At 35.1% G+C, this 26765-nt stretch overlaps 1 protein-coding gene across 2 annotated transcripts in view; it reads right to left on the bottom strand.

Annotated features, from left to right (window-relative positions):
• Positions 1-26765, bottom strand: part of PTPRR (protein tyrosine phosphatase receptor type R) — a 239850-nt gene that overhangs the window by 41542 nt on the left and 171543 nt on the right. For both annotated transcript variants that reach the window (XM_035002132.1, XM_035002134.1), the window contains 2 exons: positions 3776-3962; positions 1013-1097 (listed from right to left, as the gene is read on the bottom strand). In XM_035002132.1, the coding sequence (XP_034858023.1) occupies positions 1013-1097; positions 3776-3962 (272 nt within the window). The remainder of the gene's footprint in view (positions 1-1012; positions 1098-3775; positions 3963-26765) is intronic.

The raw sequence follows: 26765 nt of genomic DNA, 5'->3' as shown, positions 1-26765 counted from the left end.
GGCTAATGATGTTGAGCATCTTTTCAAATGCTTATTGACCATTTGTATATCTTCTATGGAAAAATGTCTATTCAAGTCCTTTGCCCATTTTTAAATTGGGCTGTCTTTTTATAACTAAGTGGTAAGAGTTCTTTATACATTCTAGATAGATGTCCCTTATTAGATGCATAATTTACAAATGTTTTTTCCCCATTTTGTGAGTCCTCTTTCTATCTTCTTGATGGTACCCTTTGAAGCACAAAAACTTTTCATTTAGTAAAATTCAATTTATCTATTTTTTGTTGTTGTTGCTTATATTTTGGTGTCATATTTAAGAACTTATTGACTAATTCAAGGTCATGAAGATTTACTTCTGTTTTATACTAAGAGTTTTATAGTTTTAGCTCTTACCTTGGGTCTGATCCATTTTGAGTTGATTTTTGTATATGGTGTGTGGTAGGGTCCAACTTTATTTTTTTAAAGATTTTACTTATTTATTTGGGAGAGAGAGAGTGAGCAAGAGAGAGTGCACAAGGAGGGGGGAGGGGCAGAGGGAGAAGAAGAAGCAGACTCTTCTGATGAACAGAGAGCCCAACATGGGGCCGATCCCAGGATCTTGGGATCATGACCTTAGCCGAAGGCAGACTCTTAACCAGCTGAGCCACCCAGGCACGCTCATGCATTTAACTTCATTTTTTTGTAAGTGAGTATTCAGTTGTCTCAGCACCTTTTGTTGAAAAGACTATCTTTGCCCATTGAATTGTTTGATGAAATCAGTTGACCATAATGTGTGGCACAATAAAATTTTAGAACCATGTCTCTGCTGGAATTGTGAGCTGACCATTATAAGAAGAGTAATACAAGATAAAGTTATGAACCTCAAAATACTTTCATGGTTAGTAGTCTTGATGTGCATTCATAACTCCAAATTTGGTGTTTATGGAGAAGTTTTGAGGATGGGAAATGATGAGGTAAGGGTGAATGAGGAAGGCTTGTGCTTTATAATGCAAACTATTTAATTCAAGAAACTTACTTGGCAAAATGGTCTTATAACGATTTTTAGTTCCATGACGTGGAATGTCAATTTCTTTGGGATCCACGAAGTTCATTGGTATTTCCTGAAAAAATAAATGATATCAAATTAGTGTATCTAAAGCTGCCACAAAGAAAATCTTCACAGGGGGCCATCTGATCCAGAGTGCTACTGAACTTCAAAGTCATTTATAAAACAACAGACTACCACCTCTGGTTGACCAACACCCTTCCTTTCATAAACATATTAGCTGCACCCTGGCAAGCTGACTCTAAGAAACAGCTTTCTGTGTTAGAAAGTATTATTTTACATATGGTTATTAAAGAAACATATAAAACTTTGATTAGATTTTTAAAATTCTGTTCTGACATGCTTGCTAGAAATATATATAGACAGCTGAAAATTGACGATGTATTAAAATTTTAAAAAAATCTTTATATAAGTCACCAAAAATTTCACTATGATGTATTCTCTTTTAACATTGTATGACTCTTTTAGGATTATTAGAACCTCCCTCCCCAAATGGTAAATACAAAGGGCGTTTTTGTTGATTCAAGTGACGGCAATATAATGTTTTTTTGTATTAAGGAATGGTTTATAATTGTACTGTTCCATTTGGTTTTTATTTTGTTTTTTTTTTTACCTTTTTTATTTTTTAAATTTAAATTCAATTAATTAACATACAATGTATTATTGGTTTCAGAGGTAGAGGTCAGTGATTCATTGTACTGTTCCATTTGTCGCTGTAAATGCAATATTTTTAGTGAAGGGCATCCAGACACTGTTTTCTCCCACTTAACAAGAATATAAATGTTTTTACTCAGAATATATGTCATGGGCCTCAAATGATTGCAGAAGGAACAATTAGAGCAGAAATGGCTCAGTGGAAATGAATTAGATCTAAAAGGTGAGCATCTGTAGATGGCTGGGACAAAGAAAGCAATAAGCCAAAGTTTTCAAAAGGGTCAAAACAAATATGTAAGGATTTGATTATACAAAATAGTATGATCTCTAGTTAAAATTCTGCAAAAGATTGCTTAGATAAATATTAATGTGAAATAAAGGAACTTTTATCTTTAGATCACATGAAATACTATTTTCGTTACTTGAACTTTCTCCAGTGGAAAATATAACTCAATAGCCTAATAGTCATTGGAATGAAAGAAATTATCTATAAATTAATTCAAATTTTTCTAGTTTTCAGTCAGTGTGGAAATTTGAGATCATGAATTTGAGATGTGGTCTACAGAGAGGAGTAGCTTAGTTTTTAAATATCCTTTCCTAAACTTGCATTATTTTAGATATTTATAATATTCATCCCTACTCTCTGTTCCAACTAAATATTATAACTTCTCAGTTCCAAGTTACCAAAATAAGCAAAATTGTTGAATGTTCAGTAGAAAGCACATATTTATGTTTGGTAATTTCAAACAGGTCAATCTGTTTTGGCAAAGCCACAATATGTTTATTCCTCCCCTGCTTCTTCCTGCTTTCTGACACACACTGACAATGACCATCTTCCAACATTATCCTTCTCTTTGATACTCCTTGTTGGCTTCTTCTTTCCTTTAAGGGCTTATCTCAAAAAAGCTATCTGTAGTTCTAGAAAAGAATATTAGGTGTACTTTGAGCTAGCTGCATGATCATTCACTGGTTCTTTCATCTTACTAGGTTTTCTTCATATGTGAAAAGATGACATACTACAATATCTAATGTTAAAAACTGCATGTTCATGTTTTCCTTTGGATGCTTAATAATAGTTGATGAGGCTAATGATAAATCTAGCCCATTACGAGATATTTCATCATTAGAATGGTTGCAAATATCTGAACAGACCCTGGAATGATCAATTTATTAAAATCAACAGACTTGGCTTAAGATGTATTTAAGATGTAAAGTGACCTATAAAATGGATATTCCCTTTGGACAATTATTAGACCTAAGAAGGTCTAAAGCTCTCTGGGTAGACATGTGTTTTTCCACTGCTGCTTACCACCAGCAACACCAATGGGTTCCCTGACTTTTGGCTAAAATTCCCAATCATCTTTAGCCCACATCTGGTTTTCCCCCGTGTTCCTTATTTCATTAAAGGACACTATATGCGTCCTGTTGCTCATGTCACAAACTGGGGTACCATCCCTGACCCCTTCCTTTTTCTTGGCTGCCTCACCCAATTCAGCCCCCTTCTCGCAGATTCCTGTAGGTTTTCCCCATTTTTACTCCTACTATCTTAGTTGAGACCGTCATGACAGTTCCACAGGATTATCTCTAGAGCCTCCAACATACCCCTTTCTAATGATTCCTCCACTCTGCAGATAGGGTGATCTTTTTATAATTCAAGATAAAGTCCAAACTTTTAAATATGTATTAAGACTCATGTTTCTTTTATACCTCCAGAGGCTCAACCTTTGCCCCTTCCCACCTTGGTTTCAATGCTCCAGTCAAACTGAACAATTTAATTCCCCCATGACAGCAAGGCTGTTCCTGCTTTCTGGAATGCCTCTTCACTGCCCAGTTCCTTCTTGCCACTTCTTTGCCTGACCAACTCCTAGGTACTCTGTCTCAGTTTTGTCATCATATTCTAGTTTGAACACTTATCAGCAGTTGATGAGATGTGGGGTGGATCTAAAACCTTGTACTTAACCTTTTAAACTGTAACCATTTGTTTCCTATAAGCTGCTTGAGTGGAGAACAGTGCCATTTTAGTAGGGTCTAGTTTATCAAAATACCTACTGAACAGTGAACAATAAACAGCAGGCTCACCATGAATTCACTTTGGAGTAAATGTGAACTTGCCACGACGTCCCTCAGCTGTGATCTTGTGAGTATTCGGCTGGCTGACTGCAGATACTCCATTGCCACCTTCTCCCGTGGGGTTGGGATAGCCACAAAGGGTTCGACATTCCCCAAGCTACTCATGTCCAATGTAAGAGATACGTTGGACCCTCGTCTACGTTGGGGAAGAAGGTTAATACGTTTAGAAGACACACAAGTTATTTTGATAACACAAATTTGTCTTCTGTACATACATACTCACTATTCAGTGAGAACTTTTCCAGAAATAAGGACCAAATATCTTTTTCTCTTACGGTACCATAGTAGACTATAGCAACTATCCATAGTTTCTTTATAGGAAACTGGCAGTTTTGTTGTTGGAAATAAGTCTGAATTGAGAAAATACACTATAATTTATTAATGGGTATACTTGATACAAAAATAATGGGATGGCTAGTAATATTAAGTGAAAAATTCAGGAAAAGCAAACATCACATTTGAATTAAGAAATCACGTATAACACAAACCAACTTTATTGTTTGTATGTCTGAGAGCTCAGTATATAAATCATATAGCCACCTAATATTTCTGACATCGGTATACTGTACACATGATCTTACTGGACATAGGACGCTCAGAGAAAAAAAAATATTTTGGTTCACATTACTGCCATTGAAATAGAATTTAAAAGTTTTAAAATGTATATATTGTTTATAACTTCTGAGTGAATCCTTAAAAAATAGCATCCGTATCCTCCATTTACGTGTGTATGTACGCATGCATATATATGTGTGTGTGTGTGTGTGTGTGTGTGTATTTATTTAATTCTGTGATAAACTCATAAGGATATTGAGGTCACAGACTCTTATTCTGAGTTATAATTTATCTTCCCTCTGTAATTTTCCTCTTCTAGTTGGGAGATGAGGTGGAGCTCTTCCAAGTTGTACAGGCCCCTTGTGTCTTGGATAGAAGGTATGAGTGCCTCTTACCAGTAACATTAGCTGTGTGGAACCAAGAAGTAAATATAAAACAGCCTGTGCAAGACTGAGGCTCAAAGTCAGAGATTTTATTCACAGAAACTATTAAATTTAAAGGGCCTTAGGTATGTATGAGGTGATCAAATATGGTGCCAAGTCGTTGGTGTTACAAGGAAATGGAGAATAGGGAAAAACAGGTCAAAACAAATGTGAACAAAGACAGTAAGAGCAAATACTAGGCCCAGCATATTTCATTTGAAGGGTGCTTCACACATTTTCTATAGAGCACTACATCAGGAAATATTCACGTGGCTAGAGCTTAATTTTCAACAATGGAAAATTATTAGAACATACAACAAAAACCCTCCATTAAATAAAAGCATGTAAGTTCCTTCCTCTTATGAATTGATATGTAATGTCATTTTTGTTAATTTCTAAATAGTTTGTAATTGTAGTTTTAATTCCTGCTTTGGCTTGATGTTTATTTGTTTATGAATTTATCTTCCTTATTAATTTCTAGTTATAGTACATGCAAATCATCCAACTAATGGTTGGACTTCTAATGTTTGGAATTTCTCAATTCTTTCTTTGAGACAAATACTATGATAAATTTTTCTAAATATTTCATAGATACTTTTGGGGGCAACTAGACTAATTACCTATTTATATCTATCTCTCTATAAATTTGGGGCACCTGGGTGGCTCAGTCGTTAAGCATCTGCCTTCAGCTCAGGTCATGATCTCAGGGTCCTGGGATCGAGCCCTGCATCAGGTTCCCTGCTCAGCAGGGAGCCTGCTTCTCCCTCTCCTACTCCCCCTGCTTGTGTTCCCTCTCTCGCTGTGTCTCTGTCAAATAAATGAGTAAAATCCTTATAAATTTATCTATGCACATATGTGTATATATAACATCTTATTATATTATAATATATTATTAAAGATATTATTCCAATCTATTTTTTCCTACTGGATTTCTCAAAGCCTGAGATGTATGTGATCTTCCACAGCACTTGTTTTGTTATTTTTCTTTATATCCCTGATAATTTTTACTTTATATATTTCAGCCATTGTTTTCTTTGAAAAGATTAATAATTACATCTTTACTGTGCATTTTATCAACATTAAATATTTACTTTCCTATTAATTCTATGTTTTGCCTCACATCTGACTTTTCTTTCCAGTTTTAATGAGACAGAATTTATAGACGGCACCATATAAGCTTAAGGTAGACGGCATTATTAATTGACATACGTATATTGTGAAATGATTACCACAATAAATGTAGCTAACATTCATCATCTCCTATAGAAACAAACAAAAAAAAGTTTTTTCCTTGTGATGAAAATTTAGGATCCACTCCCTTAACAGCTTTCAAATGTACCATACATTAGTGTTAGCTGCAGTCATCATGTTGTACAGGACATCATGTACATTACATAACTTATTATGTATTATTTGTCTTAAATGGAAGTTTGTACCTTTTGATTACCTTCCTTCAGTTCCCCCTCCTGCCACCTCCCACCTCCGACTTAAAAAAAAATTAGTATTGACATACCTGTTATATTTTTTTGCATGTTCTTGAAAAATCTTTTCTAGTTTTTTTTATTATGTTTAACTCTTTTGAATCACTGTTAGGGATTAGGGGATAGCATACTGGATACCCCATAAAAAATCACTTAGTTGATAGAAGAATGTTTGTCCCTCACCATATTGTGTGTGTGGGGGGGGGGGGGCTGTTTTTAGTAATTGACAGGGCTCCTGAGGTTTTTGAGTAGGAGGTGAACAGTTGAGGAGGGTGAAGAGTGGTTCTATTCTCAGAGAAAGAATTTTAATCTATTTTTAGTGGGAAAGCAGTTTTTACAAGTTTCTCAATCCAGTTCCTCTGGCCTTTAAATTGTCAGAAATTCCTTCCTAATTCTGATAATACATTGTTTCTTAGTTTTTCGTGTATTTGTGAGAGTGTGGCTTTTGCTGGATTCATAGATTTTTTTTTAGTAAGGAGTTGGGACAGGACATTTAAGGAACTGCTAATCAGATGCCATTTTAAACCATTTTCCATCTAATCAATCTTCGGCCCCCAAAGACTATAAAGCATCTGCAGTCTGTCTATTGAGTGACGCTCAGTGCTATGGTGGTTTAGTAGAAAGGGAGGTCTCTTCCATCCAGAGTGGTCAGAGATGTATGAGGAGGGAGCATTTGAGTTAAGCATTGGAGGTAAAAGTTCAATAGATAAATTTTCGGTAAAGGGTTATTTCAGGGAGAGAGGCCGACAGGAGGAAAAAAAATGTGGAAGCAGGAAATGATAAGGCATCTTTGAGAAATGGCATATAAGCAGTTTGAGCTAGAGTTCAGTTGTATAAAAGTGCATTTTGGAATTGGGGGGTGGGGTTAGGTAGGAGAAATGAGAGAAAAGTAAGAGTCACAGACATAAGACTATGAAAAGCCTGCCCAAATCCAGAAAAGAGAATTTTGAATGTCAGCTTATAGAAACTTCTAATAGGGCTTTCCAGAGCATCCCCTGCCCAAACTTGGGGGATGAGAAGCCTCTGAGATTCCTCCTCTAATCAGTTCCATTTGAACGAGTGAGCAAAAATTCTGAAGATTCTGTGATAAAGTGAGAGCCATGGAAGCATTTTCATGCAAATTGACTTCATAAGGAAGAATGACTTTTGTCTGGCAAGGGAAGGAAGAAAGGAAGCTAATATTTATGAAACATCTGTGATTTGCCAAGCACTGTTCTAAGCACTCTCACATATGCTATTCCCATCTCTATAACTGCTCTCTGAGGTTGTTACTTTCCCCCATTTTATGGGTGAAGAAATAACTCACTTAGGAACACGAACGGGGAAAAAAGATTCAATCCAAGTTAGAGCATGAGACCCAAGCACTTTTTCTGATTTGCTACCCAAAAGCAGGGGTATGGTGGGCAGATTACGTTAGACTAGCCAGTGCCTTACGTGGAGGTGGGGGCCAGCTGTTAGCGGGGAGGTCAAGACAACTGAAGTCTAATGTAGGGACAGTGTACTATTCAGAGTACGAATTCTAGCCTTACAGTCAGGTTTGCCTGGGCTCAAATCCTGCCTCTCCCACCTCCTTGTGGTGGACCTTTGGTCAGGCTACTTAGCCTTGTTGCAGCTCAATTTCTTCTTCTTTTGTGAGTGAGTAATTAAGGATACCTACTTCAGAGGCATATTCCAAGGATGAACCCGATAGTGTAAGTACACTGCTTCTAAGAAGTACTGTCTGGTTATTATTTTGGGTAACAATGGAATAAAGTCTGATATGACTCTCACCTTCTGCCTCTCTAAGGGATCTATTTTAAGAGATCTTCGCCAAAACGCAATAATTGTTTACATTGAGATTAACTTTAATGTTTTGAAAGGAACGGACAGAATCTACACATTTGTCATTACAGAAAAATACATCCTTCTTGATAACCAATTTATCTTAAAATTTCCCTTTATATGGTAAATCCATTTCCCCCAAAACCTAAACAATTCCAGAACACTTCACCTCAACACCTCAGACAATGTCTCAAAGTTCAATTATGGAATTAACCAAGTATAAGCTGTTGACCTTGCAGAGAGCGTTCTTCCACAGAACAGCCCTTATCAAGATAGTGCTCTTCTACCCAGGCTGTGAAATATTACCATAGGATGTCATTAACTTGGAAAAATCTCTGCTTTTGTTAATTCTTATCTTCAAGGAACAAACAATATTTAAGTTAATTGAAATATAGTGGAATTAGAAAATCAGATCAGGAGAATCAACTTAAAAAAATCTATCCACTTCTTAGTCATGTCCTGTGCTTATAGAAGACATTAAACATACATCTATAAATGTTTTAAAGTGCTAATTCTTTTCATTATAAAAGTAACACATGCTCATTGTAGAAGATTTGTGGAAGTTAGAAGTTTAAAAAGGAAATTAAAATCTCTCAGTCACATAAACTTCACTAGCTTTTAAATTGACTTTTAAATTTTGCTATGTTAAGGGCAATAATGGCAGTGACTTATTGTTTTAAATTTTATTTCTTTGGTTAGAGATGGGGATAAATACATTTTGACACGATTACTGTTCATTTATCAGTCCTTACCTTTGAGAATTGTCTGTTCATGCTCTTTCCTAATGTTTACATTGGAGCATTAATGTATTTATTGTTGATGACTATGATATATAAGAAATTATTTCTGAGATACATGTGTTGCATATATATGGTTTATTGTTGCCTTAAAACACCAAGGATTTTTTTAAAGTTATATTTACATTCAAACATATCAATCTTCTGTGTGTGTATGTGTGTGTGTGTGTGTGTGTGGTTTCTTGCATTGCTTTAATAAATATAAATTCTTCTGGAAGTTTAATTTTTACTAAAAGTTAATCTTTTAATCTATTTCTAATTTATTTTGGGGTATGGTAAAGGTGAGAATCTACTAGATTTCTTCCTCCCAAGTACGTTATCAAGGTGTCTAACACAATTTACTGAACAATTTGGAGAAGAGAGGTGTTTTATCATTATAGAATATTAGGTTTTTAACCAGCTATTACTGACTAATGATCTGGAGGAGAAAATACCACTTTACTGAACAAGAGATAGGAATTTGTTTCCCAGTATTCATAAACCAAAGTGGTAAGAAGTAAGGATAGAATCAGAAAGACATTTTAAAAACAAAACAAACATCAGAAGTTAAGAGAAAATACAAATAAGATATGGGGGGGGGGAATCTAAAGGATTTAGAGGGAAAAAAAATCAACAGAAATAATAGGAGACCTGGACCTTTAATAAAAACAGAATGTGGAAAAAACTAAGAACACAAACTCTTATTGAGACTTTGCTTCTCCTTTGTTATGTAACTCTGGACAAACTGTTTAGACTTTTGTATGCCTCATGATTGCTGTTGGACAAAAGGGAACATAATAAAAAGCTTTATCAAGCTCCTGCGGTAGCACCAATTATTATTTATGCCAAAAAAATAAATAAGCGGGAGGAAATTCAAAAGATACCAATGCAAACAATTGAAGGAAAAAGCAAATTCTTAAGGAAAGGTAAAAGGAATGCAATAAACAGCATGCTAATTACAATTAAGTAAAAAGGAAAACATGTATAAATATTATGGCCCAGGGCCACACATCCATTTCAGCAAGAGCTTAATAAACAGAGCTCTGCTGAAATTGTTCCATTCTGCACCACTGCTCTTAATGACCAAGAAGTGGGAATAAAATACAGCTCCAAGTATAAGAACACTACAATTGACTTTAGAGTAACTCAAAATTAAGCATTTATTTTCCCAGTAGTTGAGGCTGTATGCTGAATTTTAGAAGCTGGGTTTAGGCAGAAGGGTTACAGTCTCCAGCCCTGGGGCCATGAGGCCACATCTAATTCTCAGATACACTGTTCCCTTTGCGATGCCTTGCCCACGGGGAACAGTGAGACTTCAAGCCTGGCACCTTGCTTAGTACCAGATAAGAAATGGAAATGGGAGTCAGAGAATAAAAGGAAACAAATGATCATTTTGCCCATAGTCCAGGAAGATGTACTTCTGAAAGTACGGGATCAAGAAATTAAGTTTCAATGGGGAGTGGTGGTAGCTGCTTATCTTGAAGTATTTGAAATGTGAACAGAAAAATATGCCCCTAAAGATTGTTAAGAAGAATTTAGTCCAGAATGAAAGCAAACAGATTTGATCTTTGAGAGCTTTCCCAACCTTAAGTCTTTTGTGGTCGTTGTTCTGTAAAAAATACAGGTGATTCATTCAGAGCTGTCTTTATAGGTATACACATCTAAATCCTGCATGTGAGAAGTGAGACCATTAATACTTATGTCCTCTCTGGATCTGAACCGTTGTGAGTCTAAGACGTTCAGTCCTGCCTTTCCTCCCTCCTGGTGTGTTCCCTTTATAATGGTCACAAATCTGACAGTCTTGGCTTGATCCCAAAGGTGAGCTTAAGCCCCTCAATCTCCAACTTGATTTTTCTTATTTAATTTTGCTCCATTTGTCTGCATTTTCAGTTTTCTAGGGTACTTTTAAATAAAAAGAAAGAAAAAAAAGAAGTTTATACTCATTTGAAATGACAAAGGAGGGAACAGTGGTGAGATAAAGAATTGAAGTCCCTTTACTATGTGTGGATTGACTGGCCCCCACAGTTCTTTGAAACTCCTGATTCTACCACTTTTAAGTTCCAGAGGTAATGGTATTTAATGAACGGTTTGCTGTTTCTCTCCACCTCTTTACCTTCAAATAAACTATATATAGTACTAACTCCCTTCCTGGATCACTTGACAGATGAAAGGGTAAAAAAAAAAAAAAAGTTAGGGAGTGCTAGGAGTTTTAAATTGTGGCTTAAATTCAAAGCTCCTGGAAAGTTAAATGTGACATAAATGCAGTGTTACTAATTTTTAAAAGCTGAAATAAATGAATAGATATTGTGACCATCCATCGTAAAATTTCCCAAAGGAAATCCTGTAGGGAAGAAATGTAACAAGGATAAAAGAGACTAAGCACAGGCCCAGGAAGATGACAAATGAATTTCAGTCTGGAGCAAAAAGAAAATCTCACAACATAGAGAACATTTTTTTGGTGTGGGAATGATTGATTTTCCTACTTGAAAGCATCTATCTACTTCACTGGTAGAATGCTGTTCTCCCTTTTGAGTGATTAGATAAAAAATTTTTGAATTCATACAATGATATCTGATCTTTTATGCATGTCTAGAACAAGGCAAAATTTACAACATCCTTCTTTTATTGTTTAAAAAAATAAAAGTCAGTGGGGCGCCTGGATGGCACAGTTGGTTAAACGACCGACTCTTGGTTTCGGTTCAGGTTGTGATCTCAGGGATGTGAGATCAAGCCCTGGGTAGGGCTCCACACTTAGCACGGAGTCTGCTTAAGACGCTCTCGCCCTGCCCCTCCTCCCCTCTAAAATAAATACATAAATCTTAAGAAAAAAGTCAAAACAATCATTAAAAAAATAAACATAAATTGAACTTGTTATATTTTTCTTGGAGCGCTGACCTTGGAATGTGAGTTTAAACCAGTGCTCTGTGCTTTACTTAAGCTTTTAGGGACTCAGACTACTTAATCTGCAAATGTGGATGATAATAAAACTCACAGGGTTGACTCACCTTATAAAAGTTAAAGTTATAAAAGTAAATGTGAACATTTCCAGCCAGTATCTGGCATGTAATACACATATGTGAATGATTATAGTAGTTAATAATGATCACATGGTAATTCTTACCTCACTCTACGCATAAATAGCTGTGTGGGAGCTATATGGCATAAACACTGCTAAATATTTGAAGGAGGCTATGCTGGAAAAGTTGGTTGGTGATGAAAAGTCAGTGACAATGTTACATATACAAAATCAGTGGTCCTCTAAGTTGAGACCATTTTTCATACCTCGAGCCCTTAAAATTCTTACCTCATGTCCTTAAAGTTAATAACTATTTTTAGATAAAAAAATAATGCATATTCACTGTAGAAAACCTAAAACTATAGATAACAAAAACAAAGAAAAATATCCCAGAATACCAACACTTAGAATGACCGCTAATAACATTTTATGTGTATGTTCTTCAAGTCCTTATATGTATGTATGACAACATCTAGATTTTTACTCTACATATTCCTTTATGACCTGCTTTTAAACTAAATATATCGTGAATATCTTTTCATGTCTTCAAATTTATTTAAAAACTATTTTCAAACACTGTATAGTATTCCATTTTATGGATGTTGCATAGTTTGTTTATCCAATACCTTATTTTTGGACATCAACTTGTTTTCAACTTTTCACAATTATAGACAAGACTGCAAATAAATAGCCTTGTATCTAAATGCTTGTGCATTTCCATGATCATTTTCAGACTGAGGAGTTCCAAACACTGACTCAAAATCTCTGAGTTTGGAGAAGTCACTGAACACATGGAACATGGAAGAGGCAGGAAGGCTGACTCTTGGTGCTCACTGACATGGAATTAGCTCAGACCCTCTTCATCTATAGTTCAGACCTTTGCAGTAGCTCCCTAGCAAGTTTTCATAAGTCTAAAGTCTCTTAGTCCAGTATGTTTTCCTCCAGATTTCACCCAAATGATGTCTGAGCATTTAAAATATGATAATCAAACTCTAGGGACTTTTTTCCTCTGAAACCTCTTAGCAATTTTTCCAGTATGTTTCCAGTATATTCACTAGAAATGACTTACCCTGAAGTGTGAACTCCTTGAGGGCAAAGACTGCAATCCTCCCTCTGGATCCAGTCCTGAACACATGGAGAGTAACACTTTTGTTGTCTGTGTGTATGAGTGATTGTGAGTCATTAGATAAGGTAATACTGTGTGTAATTAGGCTTTTCCAATCCTTCTGAAGAGAGGAAAAGTGGGGGATCATGTTAGATAGAAGTTGGAAATGTAGAATGGAGATGCCATGCTTATCCATGTACAGTAAATATTACAGTTGATACTTAGTTTGAGTCTTCTTTAAGTACCAATGATATCTAGCATTAACATCCTAAAGAGCTATGATGCTTTTGTTAGTAAAAAAAGGAAAAAAAAAAGCAGTGCTTTGCTTTGTAACCAAGTATGATTAATTTTTACTTCTTTTTGGCATTTAGTATTGTTTTGACTGTCACTCATGGTGAGGAGGCTGTTTCCTTTTTAACAAAAGAACAAAATGATGGTAGCTCTAATTTTAGTTCCTAAGTTTAGTTTTCCAAGTTTATATAATTACTTAAGAAAAAGATGATGCTAAATGAACATTAATAAGTCTCAATGAAAAAAAACATTCTTATTGAAATGAGAAATCTTTCTTTGACTTTTAGCTGATGTATACATACACATACACACAATTTCCTAAGTAACACAATACAATGAATAGCTCTCTCTTTAAGCAATTACCAAAGAACTCTTTTAGTAGTGAATGAAATAAATTAAGTACATATTCATGTACTTTCAGGACCAGAAATGACACTCATGATTATAATGATCCATCAAGTTCAGCTAAACTGTAAAATCATCAAGAAATATACAATTCAACATAATAAAAATAAATACATAAAAATAATAAAAGATAAATTAAAAGAAAGAAAAAAATACAACTCAGCTTCTTCAGTTTTTTGTTTTTCAACTGGTTGCAGTCCCATTTTCAAAAACTGAATTCTGAAATTCTTAGGGAAATCTAACTGCTTTTTAAGTTGACTTCTTTTTCAGTTACAAACATTTTTTTTTTTTACAATACATAAGCAATTGACTTGGCATTAATTTTTCTTTTTTTGACATTAAATGTATTTAATACATATATAATAAATTTTATGTTATAATTTTTATATAATATATTCTATATAATATGTCATTAAATATAATATATTACATACCATTGAAGTATAGTTGACCCACAATGTTACATTAGTTTCAGGTATACCAGATAGTGATTTGACAACCCTACACATTATGTTAGGCTCACAAGTGTAGCCACAAGCAATGAAGGGGCAATTTTATACCTCAATAGCACAATACAACATATAGCTATAAAACAACATAACTGACACTGATAATTCTGATAATTTGCAGTTAAACTGTAGTAAGGCGGTAATTTCACCTCTGGCTGCAGTTAGAGTGCATGTCGATAATACATCTCAGGAATTAATTGTTGAAAAGAGAAAACTTGACTACTTGGAAGACTCCAGGTAGTATAAACAGCAGGCGCCTACACAATTGTTCCCTTTAAAAAATCAGATAGGTTGATAAACTTCTTCTTCTTGCCCCTGCACAGATTATCAGGCATTGTCTGCATATTTATATTAGAGTAAATGCCCACTTTGGGAGTCCTTGCATGCATGGAACTGTGTCATCATGATGGGAATAGAATAAGAGTTTTAGAAATATGTTGATCAAGCATTTTTTCTTTAAATTTGCAATATTATGCAGTTGTAGACATTACTGAAGGTATTCTGTGATTAGAATCTCAACCATGCTACAAAAAGTAGCCGGCATGATTTGGGTCTTTGTGGAGCCAGTTGAAAGCTAAACTTTTGACAAGGATAAACACTGCTTTCACTGCATCCAGATAATTTGGAATGTTGTATTTTCATTTTCACTCATCTCAAAATATATTCTAATATCCTTTTGTGTTATCTTCTTTGACACATTGGTTATTTAACACTATGCAGTTAATTTCCACTTATTTGTGGATTTCCCAAATTACCTTCTGTATTAATATTTAATTTCATTCCATTTGATCAGAGAATATACTTTGTATGATTTTGATCTTTTAAGATTTATTTACATTTATGGCATATCCTGGAGAATATTCCATGTACATTTGAGAAGAATTTGTATTCTGCTGTTATTTGGTACAGAGTTCCATAGATATCTGTTAGGTCTATGTTTTATAGTTTTGTTCAAGTCTTTTATTTGCTTGTTAACCTTCTGCCTGGTTTTCTATTCATTATTAAAAATGGGTTATTGTACTCTCCTAATATTATTGTTGAATTACCTGTTTCTGCCTTCAATTCTGTCCATTTTTATGCTCTGTTGTTAGGTGTATATATGATAATAAGTCTTATGTCTTCTTGATGGATTGACTTTTTTATCATTGTAAAATGTCTGGCTTGTAGTAACATTTTGGGGAGGGGATATTGTAAAAATACCACAAAGTTCACCATTCTTATTGAGATTCAGCTGTTTTTCTTGAATAAATTCTCAAATTGTTGCAAGCCTCTGGTTAATTTCCAGAGTTCTTTTTTTTTAATTTATTTTTTTAAGACTTTCTTTATTTGACACAGAGAGAGACAGTGAGAGAGGGAACACAAGCAGGGGGAATGGGAGAGGGAGAAGCAGCTTCCCGCTGAGCAGGGAGCCTGAGGCAGGGCTCGATCCCAGGACCCTGAGATCATGACCTGAGTCGAAGGCAGATGCTTAACGACTGAGCCACCTAGGCGCCCCTAATTTCCAGAGTTCTAAAAAGTCGATTTTGACCATTTTTGCTAGTATTCTCATTGCTTTTATGGAGGATTGGATTTTGGATGTTCTTACTTTGCCATTCTAGAAGTCCTCTCCTGCCCATTCTTTTCAAATATCTCTAGTGGTGAAAAATATTTGTCTTTTAGGGTTGATTTGTATTTTGGAAATAGTCAAAAGTTGTTTGGAGTGATATATGGTGAAGAGCTGATCAATCTGAATAGAACCAAACCTTAGAAAATGGAAAAAGAAGAGCAGACTAAACCAAAAACAAGCAGAAGGAAAGAAACAGTAAAGATTAGAGCAGAAATAAATGAAATAGAGACTAGAAAATCAGTAGAGTCAATGAAACCAAAAGTTGGTTCTTTGAGAAGATCAACAAAATTGACAAACCTTTAGCTAGGCTGAGCAAGAAAAAAATAAAAGACAAGACTCAACTGAAATCTCAAATAAAAGAAGGGACATCACTACCCACCTTACAAAAATAAAAAGATTATAAGGGAATTCTATGAACAGCTGGATACCAACAAATTAGATAACCCAGATTGACAAACTCCTAAAAAGACATAAGCTACTGAAACTGATTCAATATGAGATAGATAATTTGTAGACTCATCTAAATAGAACCAAAATAAATAAAGAGACTGAATTAATAATTTTAAAAACTTCCTATAAAGAAAAGCCTAGGACCAAAATGACTTTAGTGGATTCTACCAAATGTTTAAGGAAGTATTAACTTCAATCATTCAAAAATATTTTCAAAAAACAGAAGAGGAGGAAACAATTCATAGCTCACTATATGAAGCCAGTATCAGCCTCAAACCAAAGCCAAAGAATATTTAAAAAATTACAGCTCAGTATTAGTAGGCATCAATATCAATATGAATCTAGATGCAAAAATTCTCAGCACAATATCAACAAACCAAATTCAGCAACATATAAAAAAGATTACATAGCATGACCAAATAAGGTTTATCCCAGGAATGCAAGGTTAGTTTGATAAGGGAAAAATCAAACAATGTAATAATGCCATATCAAAAGGATAAAAGACAAAACCACATATCATCTCAATAGACTCAGAAAAAGGCATTTGACAAAATCCAACATTCTTTTATGATAGAAGCTCTGAAGAAACTGGGAGTAGAGGACAGCTTCTTCAACCTGATGAAGGGCATGTTTATAAAACACCACAGCTAACATCATACTTAACAGTGAAATACTCATTTTTCCATCTAAGATCAGGCACACTTTCTTGTGCAAGTAAGGCACAAGTACTCTTCTACTTCTATTCAATATTGTACCAGAGAGTCTTAGCCAGGGCAATTAGACCAGATAATGAAACAAACAAACAAAACTCTAGATTGGAAAGGAAGAAATAAAGCTACTTCTGTTTGCAGATAACATGATCTCATATATAGAAAACTCAAAGGAATCCACAAAAAAATGCTAAAAGTAATGCTCCATTTCCACAAGGTTGCATGATACAAAATCAATAGAAGAAATCAATTGTATTTCTCTAATTAGCAACAAATACCAAAAATGAAATTAAGAAAACAATTCCATTTACAATATCATCAAAAAGAATTAAATATTTAGGAATAAATTTTGCAAAATGTGCAAGGGTGGTACACTAAAAACTACAAAACTACAAAACATTATTGAAAGAAATTAAAGAAGATAAATCCCAGCTGGCTTTTTTGCAGAAATTGACAAGCCGTTCTTAAAATTCATATTCAAATGCAAGGAACCCAAATAGCCAAAATAATATTGAGAAGAACAAAGTTGGAAGACCCATGGTCCCTGATTTCAAAACTTACTACAAAGCTACACTAACCAAAACGGTGTGGCATTGGCATAAGAATAGATATATAGATCAATGGGATAGACTTGAGAATCCAGAATAAACAAGAAAAGATGTTCAACATCATTAGGCATTACAAAATCAAAACCACAAGGAGATACTACTTCTCTCTTGCTAGGATGACTATAATAAGAAAAATGGACAATGACAAGTGTTGGTGAGGATATGGAGAAATTGGAACCCGCATACATTGCTGGTGGGAATATGAAATGGTATAGTTGCTTTGGAAAAACAGTTTGGAGGTTACTCAAAAAGTTAGAGCTATAGTTACCATATGACCAAGTAATTCCAGTCCTAGGTGTATACCCACGAGAAATGAAAACATATGTCCACACAAAAACTTGTATATTAATGTTTACAGCACCATTATTCATACTAGTTAAAAGTAGAAACAATGCAAATGTTCATCAACTGGTGAATGAATATACAAAATGTGGTAAAGTCATACAACATAATATTATTCAGCCACAAAAAGGAATAAAGTACTGACACATGCAACCACATGAATGAACCTTAAAAAGATCAAGTAAAAGAAATCAGACACAAAAGGTTACATATTTCATCATTCCATTTATATGAAATGTCCAGACTAGGTAAATCTTTAGAGATAGAAAGTAGATTGGTAGTTGCCAGAGGTTGAAGAGTAGGGTACTGGGGAGTGAATTCTAATGGGTATGAGGTGGTGAAAAAGTTCTGGAATTAGAGGGTGGTAAAAAAATTGTCAAGACCTTATAATCAATCTTTTATAATTTTATCATAACATCATTTTAATAATAAAAATGCCTATTTATTAAAAGTTTAATAAAAGTTTTGTTGATTGTTAGAGGGAAGGAAAGAAGGAGGGAAGGAAGGAGGAAAGGAAAGAGGGAAGGAAGGGAGGAGGGTAGGAAAGAAAGATGGAGAAAAGAATGGGCCAGAAGTACTGAAAACATTTCCCAGAAAGACTGTTTTTAAATGATAAGAGCTATAAAGCATCACAGGAATATATGCATAGACCCCGGGACAGTGGCAGCTCTGAATATTTGTGGGACATCAATGGGAAAATTTTTTAGCCAACATGTATATGTGTTTGCATAATACAATAGAAATTTTAGAGAATAAAATCTTATAAAATAAGAATAATACATGTCAGCAACAGTAAATTCTCACCATGGTCTTCATAAGTGAAAATATAGGGCCATTTTATCACACAGCTCAAGATTCATATATCTGTATCACTCTGCCTGCTTAGCAATAGGCAGCAAATTTCTTAGTAAAGGTAACCATGGAGACAAATTTTCTTCATACATCTCTGAGTTGTTGTGATGACCTGCATTGCTTTTACTTCAATGTATTTTCCTCAGTCTCTTTCCGATTAGATATTAAATTTAATTAAAATCCTTCTCACACACACACCAGAAATTTATAAGGGTATCCTCTCTTCTCTCAGAGCTCATTTGGAACCTCTGCTTGTTATATGTTTGTGTTCAGAGTGCAAATTTCCTCATTTCTGCCCCCTCCGGGTAGATGGTGGGAGAGGTTGCAGGAAAAGAGAAGGCAGAAAAGAGAAAGCACTGGTTTTTACTGACTGTATCTTTCCCCTAACTAGAGTCAGGCAGAAGTGCTAACTTAGTTTCTGCCTTCAAGTCCTGGAGCAATAACCAGCTGGGACTGGGTGAAAAGTGCCCATGCTCCCCAGGTGGTTCTGTGGCTAGTAATGTTGTAATAACATAATGTAATTAATAATGTAAGTGCTACTAATGATGATGATGATGATAGCACCTAATGCTATTAAGCTAAGCTTGCAAGAAGTAGTTTACTTGTATTATCTCATTTAATAGCTACACTAATTTTTCAGAAAGGTATTACGATATTTTCTTATTCTATATATGGGGAAGCTAAAGGTGTTAAGTGATTATCAAAAGTCATACAGTAAGGTATATGAAGAGAGGTAGCGTGGCTCCTAAGACTTCATTCTTATCCACAAAGCTGTGATGAAATTAGTGCAACAACGAGCATTTATTGAGCACCTACTATTTTCTAGAAACCATGTTGAGCCCTAAGTAACCTAAGTAGCCAAGGTTAATAGGACATGGCTTCTGGTCTTCAAGACCTGACAGACTGTGAGGAAAAAAACCCTTAGAGATGGGCTGGAATATGATGTAGACTGTCATGGAATAGAGTCATGCCTAAGAAGTTATAGGAATAGAGGTTATGTACTGATTTTCAAGAGCACATCATTTTATATCAAATCCTTGAACTTCCTTTAAGTCGTTAGAGAGGAACACTAATAAAAATTACATTTTCACAAAGAAAATGTTCACATTTATGGAAAAAATTAGATATTTTAAAAAGTAACTAAATTTAATATCTATCTGAAAGCTTCTAGAAGTCCCTCACTCACTGAATATAAGAGGCAGATACCTTAAGTCATCAACCAGGGCACATCAAGTTCTACCTTTACCTAAAATGAACTCAGTCCTGATTGTGAAAATCTACCGTATCCAGTTTCTCCAAATGTTTATCAAAGAATACCAATTTATTTAAACACACATTCCTGTGTTTGTTCAGGGTTCACTTAAAAGTGTACCACCCAGGGGGCGCCTGGCTGGTGCAGTCAGTAACATGCAACTCTTAATCTCGGGGTCGTGAGTTCAAACCCCACGTCGGGCGTGGAGCCTACTTAAAATAAATAAAATGAAATAGCAAGATTAAAAAAAAAAAAAGTGTACCACCCAGCAAGCAGTTACGGGCTTTGGTCAGTTAGAATGCTTTAGGAATACACCAGGATGAAGGTCATTGACCTTTCACCTTGAAATTTCAGAGTAGGGAGTTGCTTCCTTTGGCCAGTGAAGAGTCAATGACTTTTCTGGGTTACTCAGTGGACACGGACTATATCTAAAGTACCAACAGTTCTCAGATGGAAGGAAGGCCTCAATTACCTGGAAGAGTGTGGGCGATAAATGAAGAGAGTGGCACTTGATTTGATTACCATGATCGCATTCTTGCCAATGTAAATACACAATCATGTTATCAGTGATGCCTAGTTAAATATAAATTATTAAACATAGCTGCCAATAGTTAAAATAAGCCTTTCCCCTCAAGTAATAGAGATTTGTTGATCTGATGCCATTCATAGTAATTCGCTTTTATTTCTGGGTCTTCTCTTATCCGCCCTCAGATGGAATAATTGCAGGATCACCCTGTAAACCAAATGGCCATTCACCCAAATGCAGATATCATGCATACCAGAGTAAAGAATTCTTACTTTGGATACTGTGTTTTAATATCTATATTATGACCAAGGAGCAGATGGACTGGTAAAAAATATTTCTGGAATGCAAAATGACATACACATTTTCAAGAGTGAACTGAAATTTGTCATGGAAAGGACACTTTTATACTTGCTGTAGGAAATATACCCCTTTGCTTTTCCATAAATAAAAATGTTCTAAGTTAGCATGTTTCAACCAAATCAAATAAAATGAAAAAAAAAAATGCCAGAAGCAACGTCCCACTAATTTTCTAGAAACAGCCAACATTTTGATATAAAATTAATGCTATATATGCTTTTCCCCATCTTTATTGAGATATAGTTTACATACCATAAATTCACATTTTTAAAGTGTTCGATTCAATGATTTTTAGTATAGTCACAGAGTTGTGTAACCATTGTAGCAGCTAATTTATAACATTTTCCTCAGCCCATAAAAGAAACTATCTACACAGGCTGTTACTCCCTGTTCTTCCCTCTTCTTGGTCCTTGGAAACCACTAATCACTTACTGTGTCTATGAATTTGCCTATTTTGGACATTTCATATAAATGGAGTCATCCAACATATGACCTGTTCTGTCTGGTGACTTTTACTTGGCATCATGATTTCAAGGTTGAAATATCCATGTTGTAGTATCTATCACTAATGCATTTCTTTTTATGGCACAGTGAATTCTATTGTATGGATATACCATACTTATTTATTCATTTATCAGTTGATGGACATTTGGATTGTTTCCACTTTTGGTTATCATAAATAACTCTGCCAAGAACATTTGTGCACACATTTTTGTGTGGACATGTTTCATTTCTCTCGGTATGCACCTAGCAGTAGAATTGCTTGGTCATATGGAAACTCTAGATTTAGTTTTTCTGAGAAACTGCCAAATGTCTTCCCAAAGTGGCCGCACCATTTTACATTCCCATCAGGAATGTACGAAGGCTCCAATTTCTCCACAACTTCGCCAATGTTCATTATTATCCATAATTTTGATTACAGCCATCTTAGTTGATGTGAAGTCATATCTCCTTGTGGTTTTGATTGCACTTCCTTAATTACTAAGGATGTTGAGCATCTTCTCATGTGCTTATTGGCCATCTGTACATCTTCTATGGGGAAATATCTATTCAAATCTTTTGCTCATTTTTAAACTGGGTAATTTTTGTCTTTTTATTTTTCAGTTTTAAAGTCATTTCTATATTTTGAATATTAGACCCTGATTGGATATATGACTGACAAATTTTTTCTACAATTTTGTGAATTGTCTTTTCATGTTCTTGATAGAATCTGTGATGGTTAATTTCATGTATCAATTTGACAGGGTTGTGGTGGTCAGATATTTGTTCAAACATTATTCTGGGTGTTTTGGAGTGAGACTAACATTTAAACTGGTAGACTAGAGTAAAGCAGATTGCCCTCTGTAATGTGGGTGGGCCTCCTCAAATCAATGGAAGACCTGAATACAACAAAAAGGTTCACTCTCTCCCAAATAACAGGCATTAGTCCTTCTTGACAGCTTTTGCACTAGGACATCAATTTTTTTCCTTTGGACTCAAGCTGAAACATGGGCTTTTTTTTGAGCCTCAAGCTGCCAGCCTTAGATTGGAAATACACCACTGGCTCCCCTAGGTCTCTAGTTTTCTGACTCACCCTGCAGATCTTGGAACTTGCCTGATTCCACAATCATGTGAGCCAATTCCTTGTAATAAATCTCTTTCTGTGGTGTGTGTGTGTGTGTGCATGTGTGTGTGTGTCTACACACATCTGTTCTGTTTCTTTGGACATCACTGACTATAGTCTTTCCCCATTTTTTTAGGTATTTATTTATTTATTTATTTATTTATTTATTTATTTATTTATACACCAACGTGGGGCTCAAACTCATGACTCTGAGATCAAGAGTCACATGCTCCTTCCATTGAGCCAGCCAGGTGCCCCACTACAGTCTCCTTTGCAGCACAAGGCTTTTATTTTGGTGATGTCCAAGTTATCTATTTTTTCCTTGGTGGTTGTGTTTTTGAGAGAAATTATTGGCTAATCCAAAGGCACAAAGATTTACATGTACGTTTTCTTCTAAGAGTTGTGTAGTTTTTACATTGTGTATTGGCAAGCTTGTTTTATTAGAGTAACAATGTACATTTTATAAATAATAAATATATGATAACATACGTATTGATAAATATCTAATGATAGATATTTATTTCCAATTCTTTTTGCTATTACAAACAATGTTACAGTGGATGTTTTTGAATTCTATCTTTATTTGTGCAAATATCTCTCAAGGAACAATTTTGAGAGGTACAATCAATATAAATTTCTACTATATATCAAGTATGGCAAAAGTAAATTTTCTTTGTTATTTAAGGCATTATAAAAAGCAACCTCTTTACCTCTTTTATTTCCCCCCTCTACCAGCTTCTAAGCTTTTATAACAGGACAGCACTATTAGAATATTGGAATTATGATCACACTATAAAACATTTGGATTGATTCTACCATATCTGCACTCTAAATTTATCTTCCATTCAGGTAGAATTATTCTACCTGATATAATAATTCAGGTAGAATTATTAGTAATTTTCATTTTCTTCCTATTGTTTAGTAAAAAAAAGGTAGGTGCATCTCCATGAAAGGTTATTTATTTACAAATCACATACATGTACTGTTGTACTTAGATATTATGCAAATTATAAAACATTTATAAGATTTGAAATAGGAAAGGGCAAAATAAAAACAAATATAAATAATTTTTCTAGGGCGCCTGGGTGGCTCAGTTGGTTAAGCGACTGCCTTCGGCTCAGGTCATGATCCTGGAGTCCCGGGATCGAGTCCCGCATCGGGCTCCCTGCTCGGCGGGGAGTCTGCTTCTCCCTCTGACCCTCCTCCCTCTCATGCTCTCTGTCTCTCACTCTCTCTCTCAAATAAATAAATAAAATCTTTAAATATATATATATATATATATATATATATAAATAATTTTTCTAATCTTTTTCTGCATCCCAACGGACCATTCCCCACACTCCTTGGTGTGAACACACACACTTCAAAACCATGGTCTGGATTATCTAGACTTATGTAGTGGCTTCTTTCAGCTGCTTTGGGTATACAAGATGGTTAGCACCTGAGATGGTACAACAAAGTATCTACCATATCAGCTATGATCACTATTCATGAAAGGTTGTTTAAAATAACATTTTAGTTGTCTATCAGGGAAGCCATTTCAATATGTCTTCTACCATACAACTGGTAATCATTAAGTTTTCACTATAAGAATTTGCCATCTAAAGGATATCTATAACTGTAAAGACAAAATTAAAATGTTCTAAATTTAATATATTCAAAGGCACTTCTCCAAGGCAGATGGCAGTGGAGAATATGTAAAAACAGGCTTTTGAACAACGGCTACAAGAATATTCCTTGTTTCTCTAACAAACTATTCTCCTTCAGGTATCGTTTTATAAGTTAATTCATTGTTTCTTTTTACCAGAGACCTCAACATAGAAATCCTAACATTTATCTAGACAACTCAACTCTGAAATATTCAATTTTTATTTTTAGATCTCCAGGCCATGTTTCCGTGAATGATCTAATAATCAACAAGGAAAACATATATACATATACATAGATAAACCACCTTTCAGATAAAGGGAGGACAGAAGACTAGAATAACTTTAAATGCCAACTAACTCTGTCACCTGAGCATGTTACGTGGTCCTAAGCTATACCAGTGACATTTCATTCTGAAAATGGTCATATTTGATGGTAAGAGTGGACTTCAGAAATATATGAATGAATCTAACTCCTAAAAGACTCTAAGAGGGATGACAAGGTGCAGAATCACCACATTTAGCAAATAAAAACACAGGATGCCCAGTTAGATTGGAAAAATAGTTGTAACTGCCAATTTTTGTAATTTAATTTAAAAAGTGGAATACAGGACGTTTAGGGCGTCCTGACAAAGTCAGTACAGGATGCAGGACGAAATCATTAAATGCAGGACATGTCCCATTATCTACAGAAGGCCTAGCCACCCTACCAAAGTGGGACATAATTGACTTAATTTTCAATTCCTTCTATGCATGCATGCCTTTCTTTTGTGCATGGCAGAGATTTGTAGATGTGGGAAGGGAAATAAGAATGAAGTACCCAGAGATTTTCAAGACTGATTAGAAATGAATTGTTTCTTCTCTTTATCATAATATTTTTATTGATTCCAAATAGAAAAAAATGTTTGCTTTTATTATGTACTGAACAATTGTAATGTAAAACCTAATAGCTCATCAGTGTTTTTCCTATAAGAATGCTTATTGATTTTATGAATAGGGATCCATGCTAAGAAATGAAAAATAACACCTTTTTAAAAAATCTCACACAGTCACAGTCCTTGAAAGGTCATCAAGTTAAAAGTCTGACTGCAGGATGAAATGAGTTTTTAAAAATCTGTGATTTTGATTTGAATATTCTATTATATATTGTATTGGGAATTGCTTTTTGACTGCTGGACATTTGAAACAACAAAGTACTGTAAACCTTAACACTGGTAGTTATACTTCTAGAGAAAGGTTTTTAAAAAAGACTTCATGGTCCACTGCTTAATATACAAACACACACTCTTTTTGTGTCTTACCATTCTGGGTTGAATATTTGGCAGAATATTTTGGAAAAGTTGGATGTTACATAAATTCTTTGTGTCTCATGTGAAGGAAATTTACTCACTCTAACAAATAGTCCTCAACAATTTAAATATTTTGAGTTTGCCTATATTATAGATGAGGTGAAATACATATACAACTTCAGAAATGCAATTCTAATGGAGAAATAGAAGAATACATGAATTTGTAGACCGAAACATTTATAGCAGGTGGCACATGTTTGAAATATCGCATAAAACGATGTGAAGGTAAGTCCTTTGAACTTTTTTTACTGTCATGTGTCTGAATTATCAATGCACACATTTTCCACCACTAATTCTACATGTCAGATAAGAACATTCAGAAAACCCTAAGGGAGATAAAAACGAGGTGCTTAAGACAATCTGTTCAAACGGATGGAGTTCGTTAACTAAATACTACTGACCCATTCCTGGAGTTCAGGCCCACACCTAACAAATTCCAAAAGTTCTTCAGGCCTCAGCAAGTCAAAATATACTACGGAAATCGTTTTTGACAAGAACTCTTGGGCTAAGCTTTAAGTAATCAGTATCTGGTTGGGACAGGAATCACCCAGTATCCTGTGGAGGAAAACAGCTGATGCGAGGGCCATTTCAGCTTTCCCTCATAATCATGCTTTCTGATGTACTGCCAGTTCGCTCCTGGGCTGCCCTCAGTAAGACTCGTACCATTGCGGGAACCCAGAGTTCACAAATGCAAACGTTGCCTGACTCCCCACCCCCACCCTTTCCTGCCATGAAATTCCCTCCCCTTTAGTTCCACAGCGAAATTGTGCTTTATCAAGAAATCCCTTTTTACTACAAATCCTCCTGGAACTTCGAAAACTCCTTGAGTAAATTGTGTTAATTGTTTTGTTAGGAGGGGGAGCAAGAGAGCAACAAATCCTTCCTTTTTTAGGATGCAAATCGCAAAGGCTGAAGCACCCAAATTCTACCGCTCTTGCGTCCCTGCCTATTAAATCTTTACCACTGCTAACAGAAAAGAAGTAAAAGCCTTTCGTAACTGATCTCACATAAACATCTTCTGAAGGGCCAAGGACACTGGCGCTGGGAAGCCCCATTGAGTGCATCGGCTGTCTGAACAAACATCGTCCCTGCTGGGACTGCCTTCTATAGATGATAAGGAATCTCAGGGAAGGGAGGTTTCTGCAACTCCCCATCTGCTTTCGGATGGTTACGTGGCCCTTTCCCTGTCTACTTCATTTGGCTTTAAATCTTAAAACGGCAACAAATATCTCCAGCAGTATTTGGGGGAACAGAGAA

This window comes from Mirounga leonina, unplaced genomic scaffold (genome assembly GCF_011800145.1).
Source record: "Mirounga leonina isolate KUSES-001 unplaced genomic scaffold, KU_Mleo_1.0 Mir_126, whole genome shotgun sequence".
NCBI classification, from domain to species: domain Eukaryota; kingdom Metazoa; phylum Chordata; class Mammalia; order Carnivora; family Phocidae; genus Mirounga; species Mirounga leonina.
The sequence above is the reverse complement of the archived record's forward strand: the minus strand, read 5'-3'. Positions and strand labels throughout refer to the sequence as shown.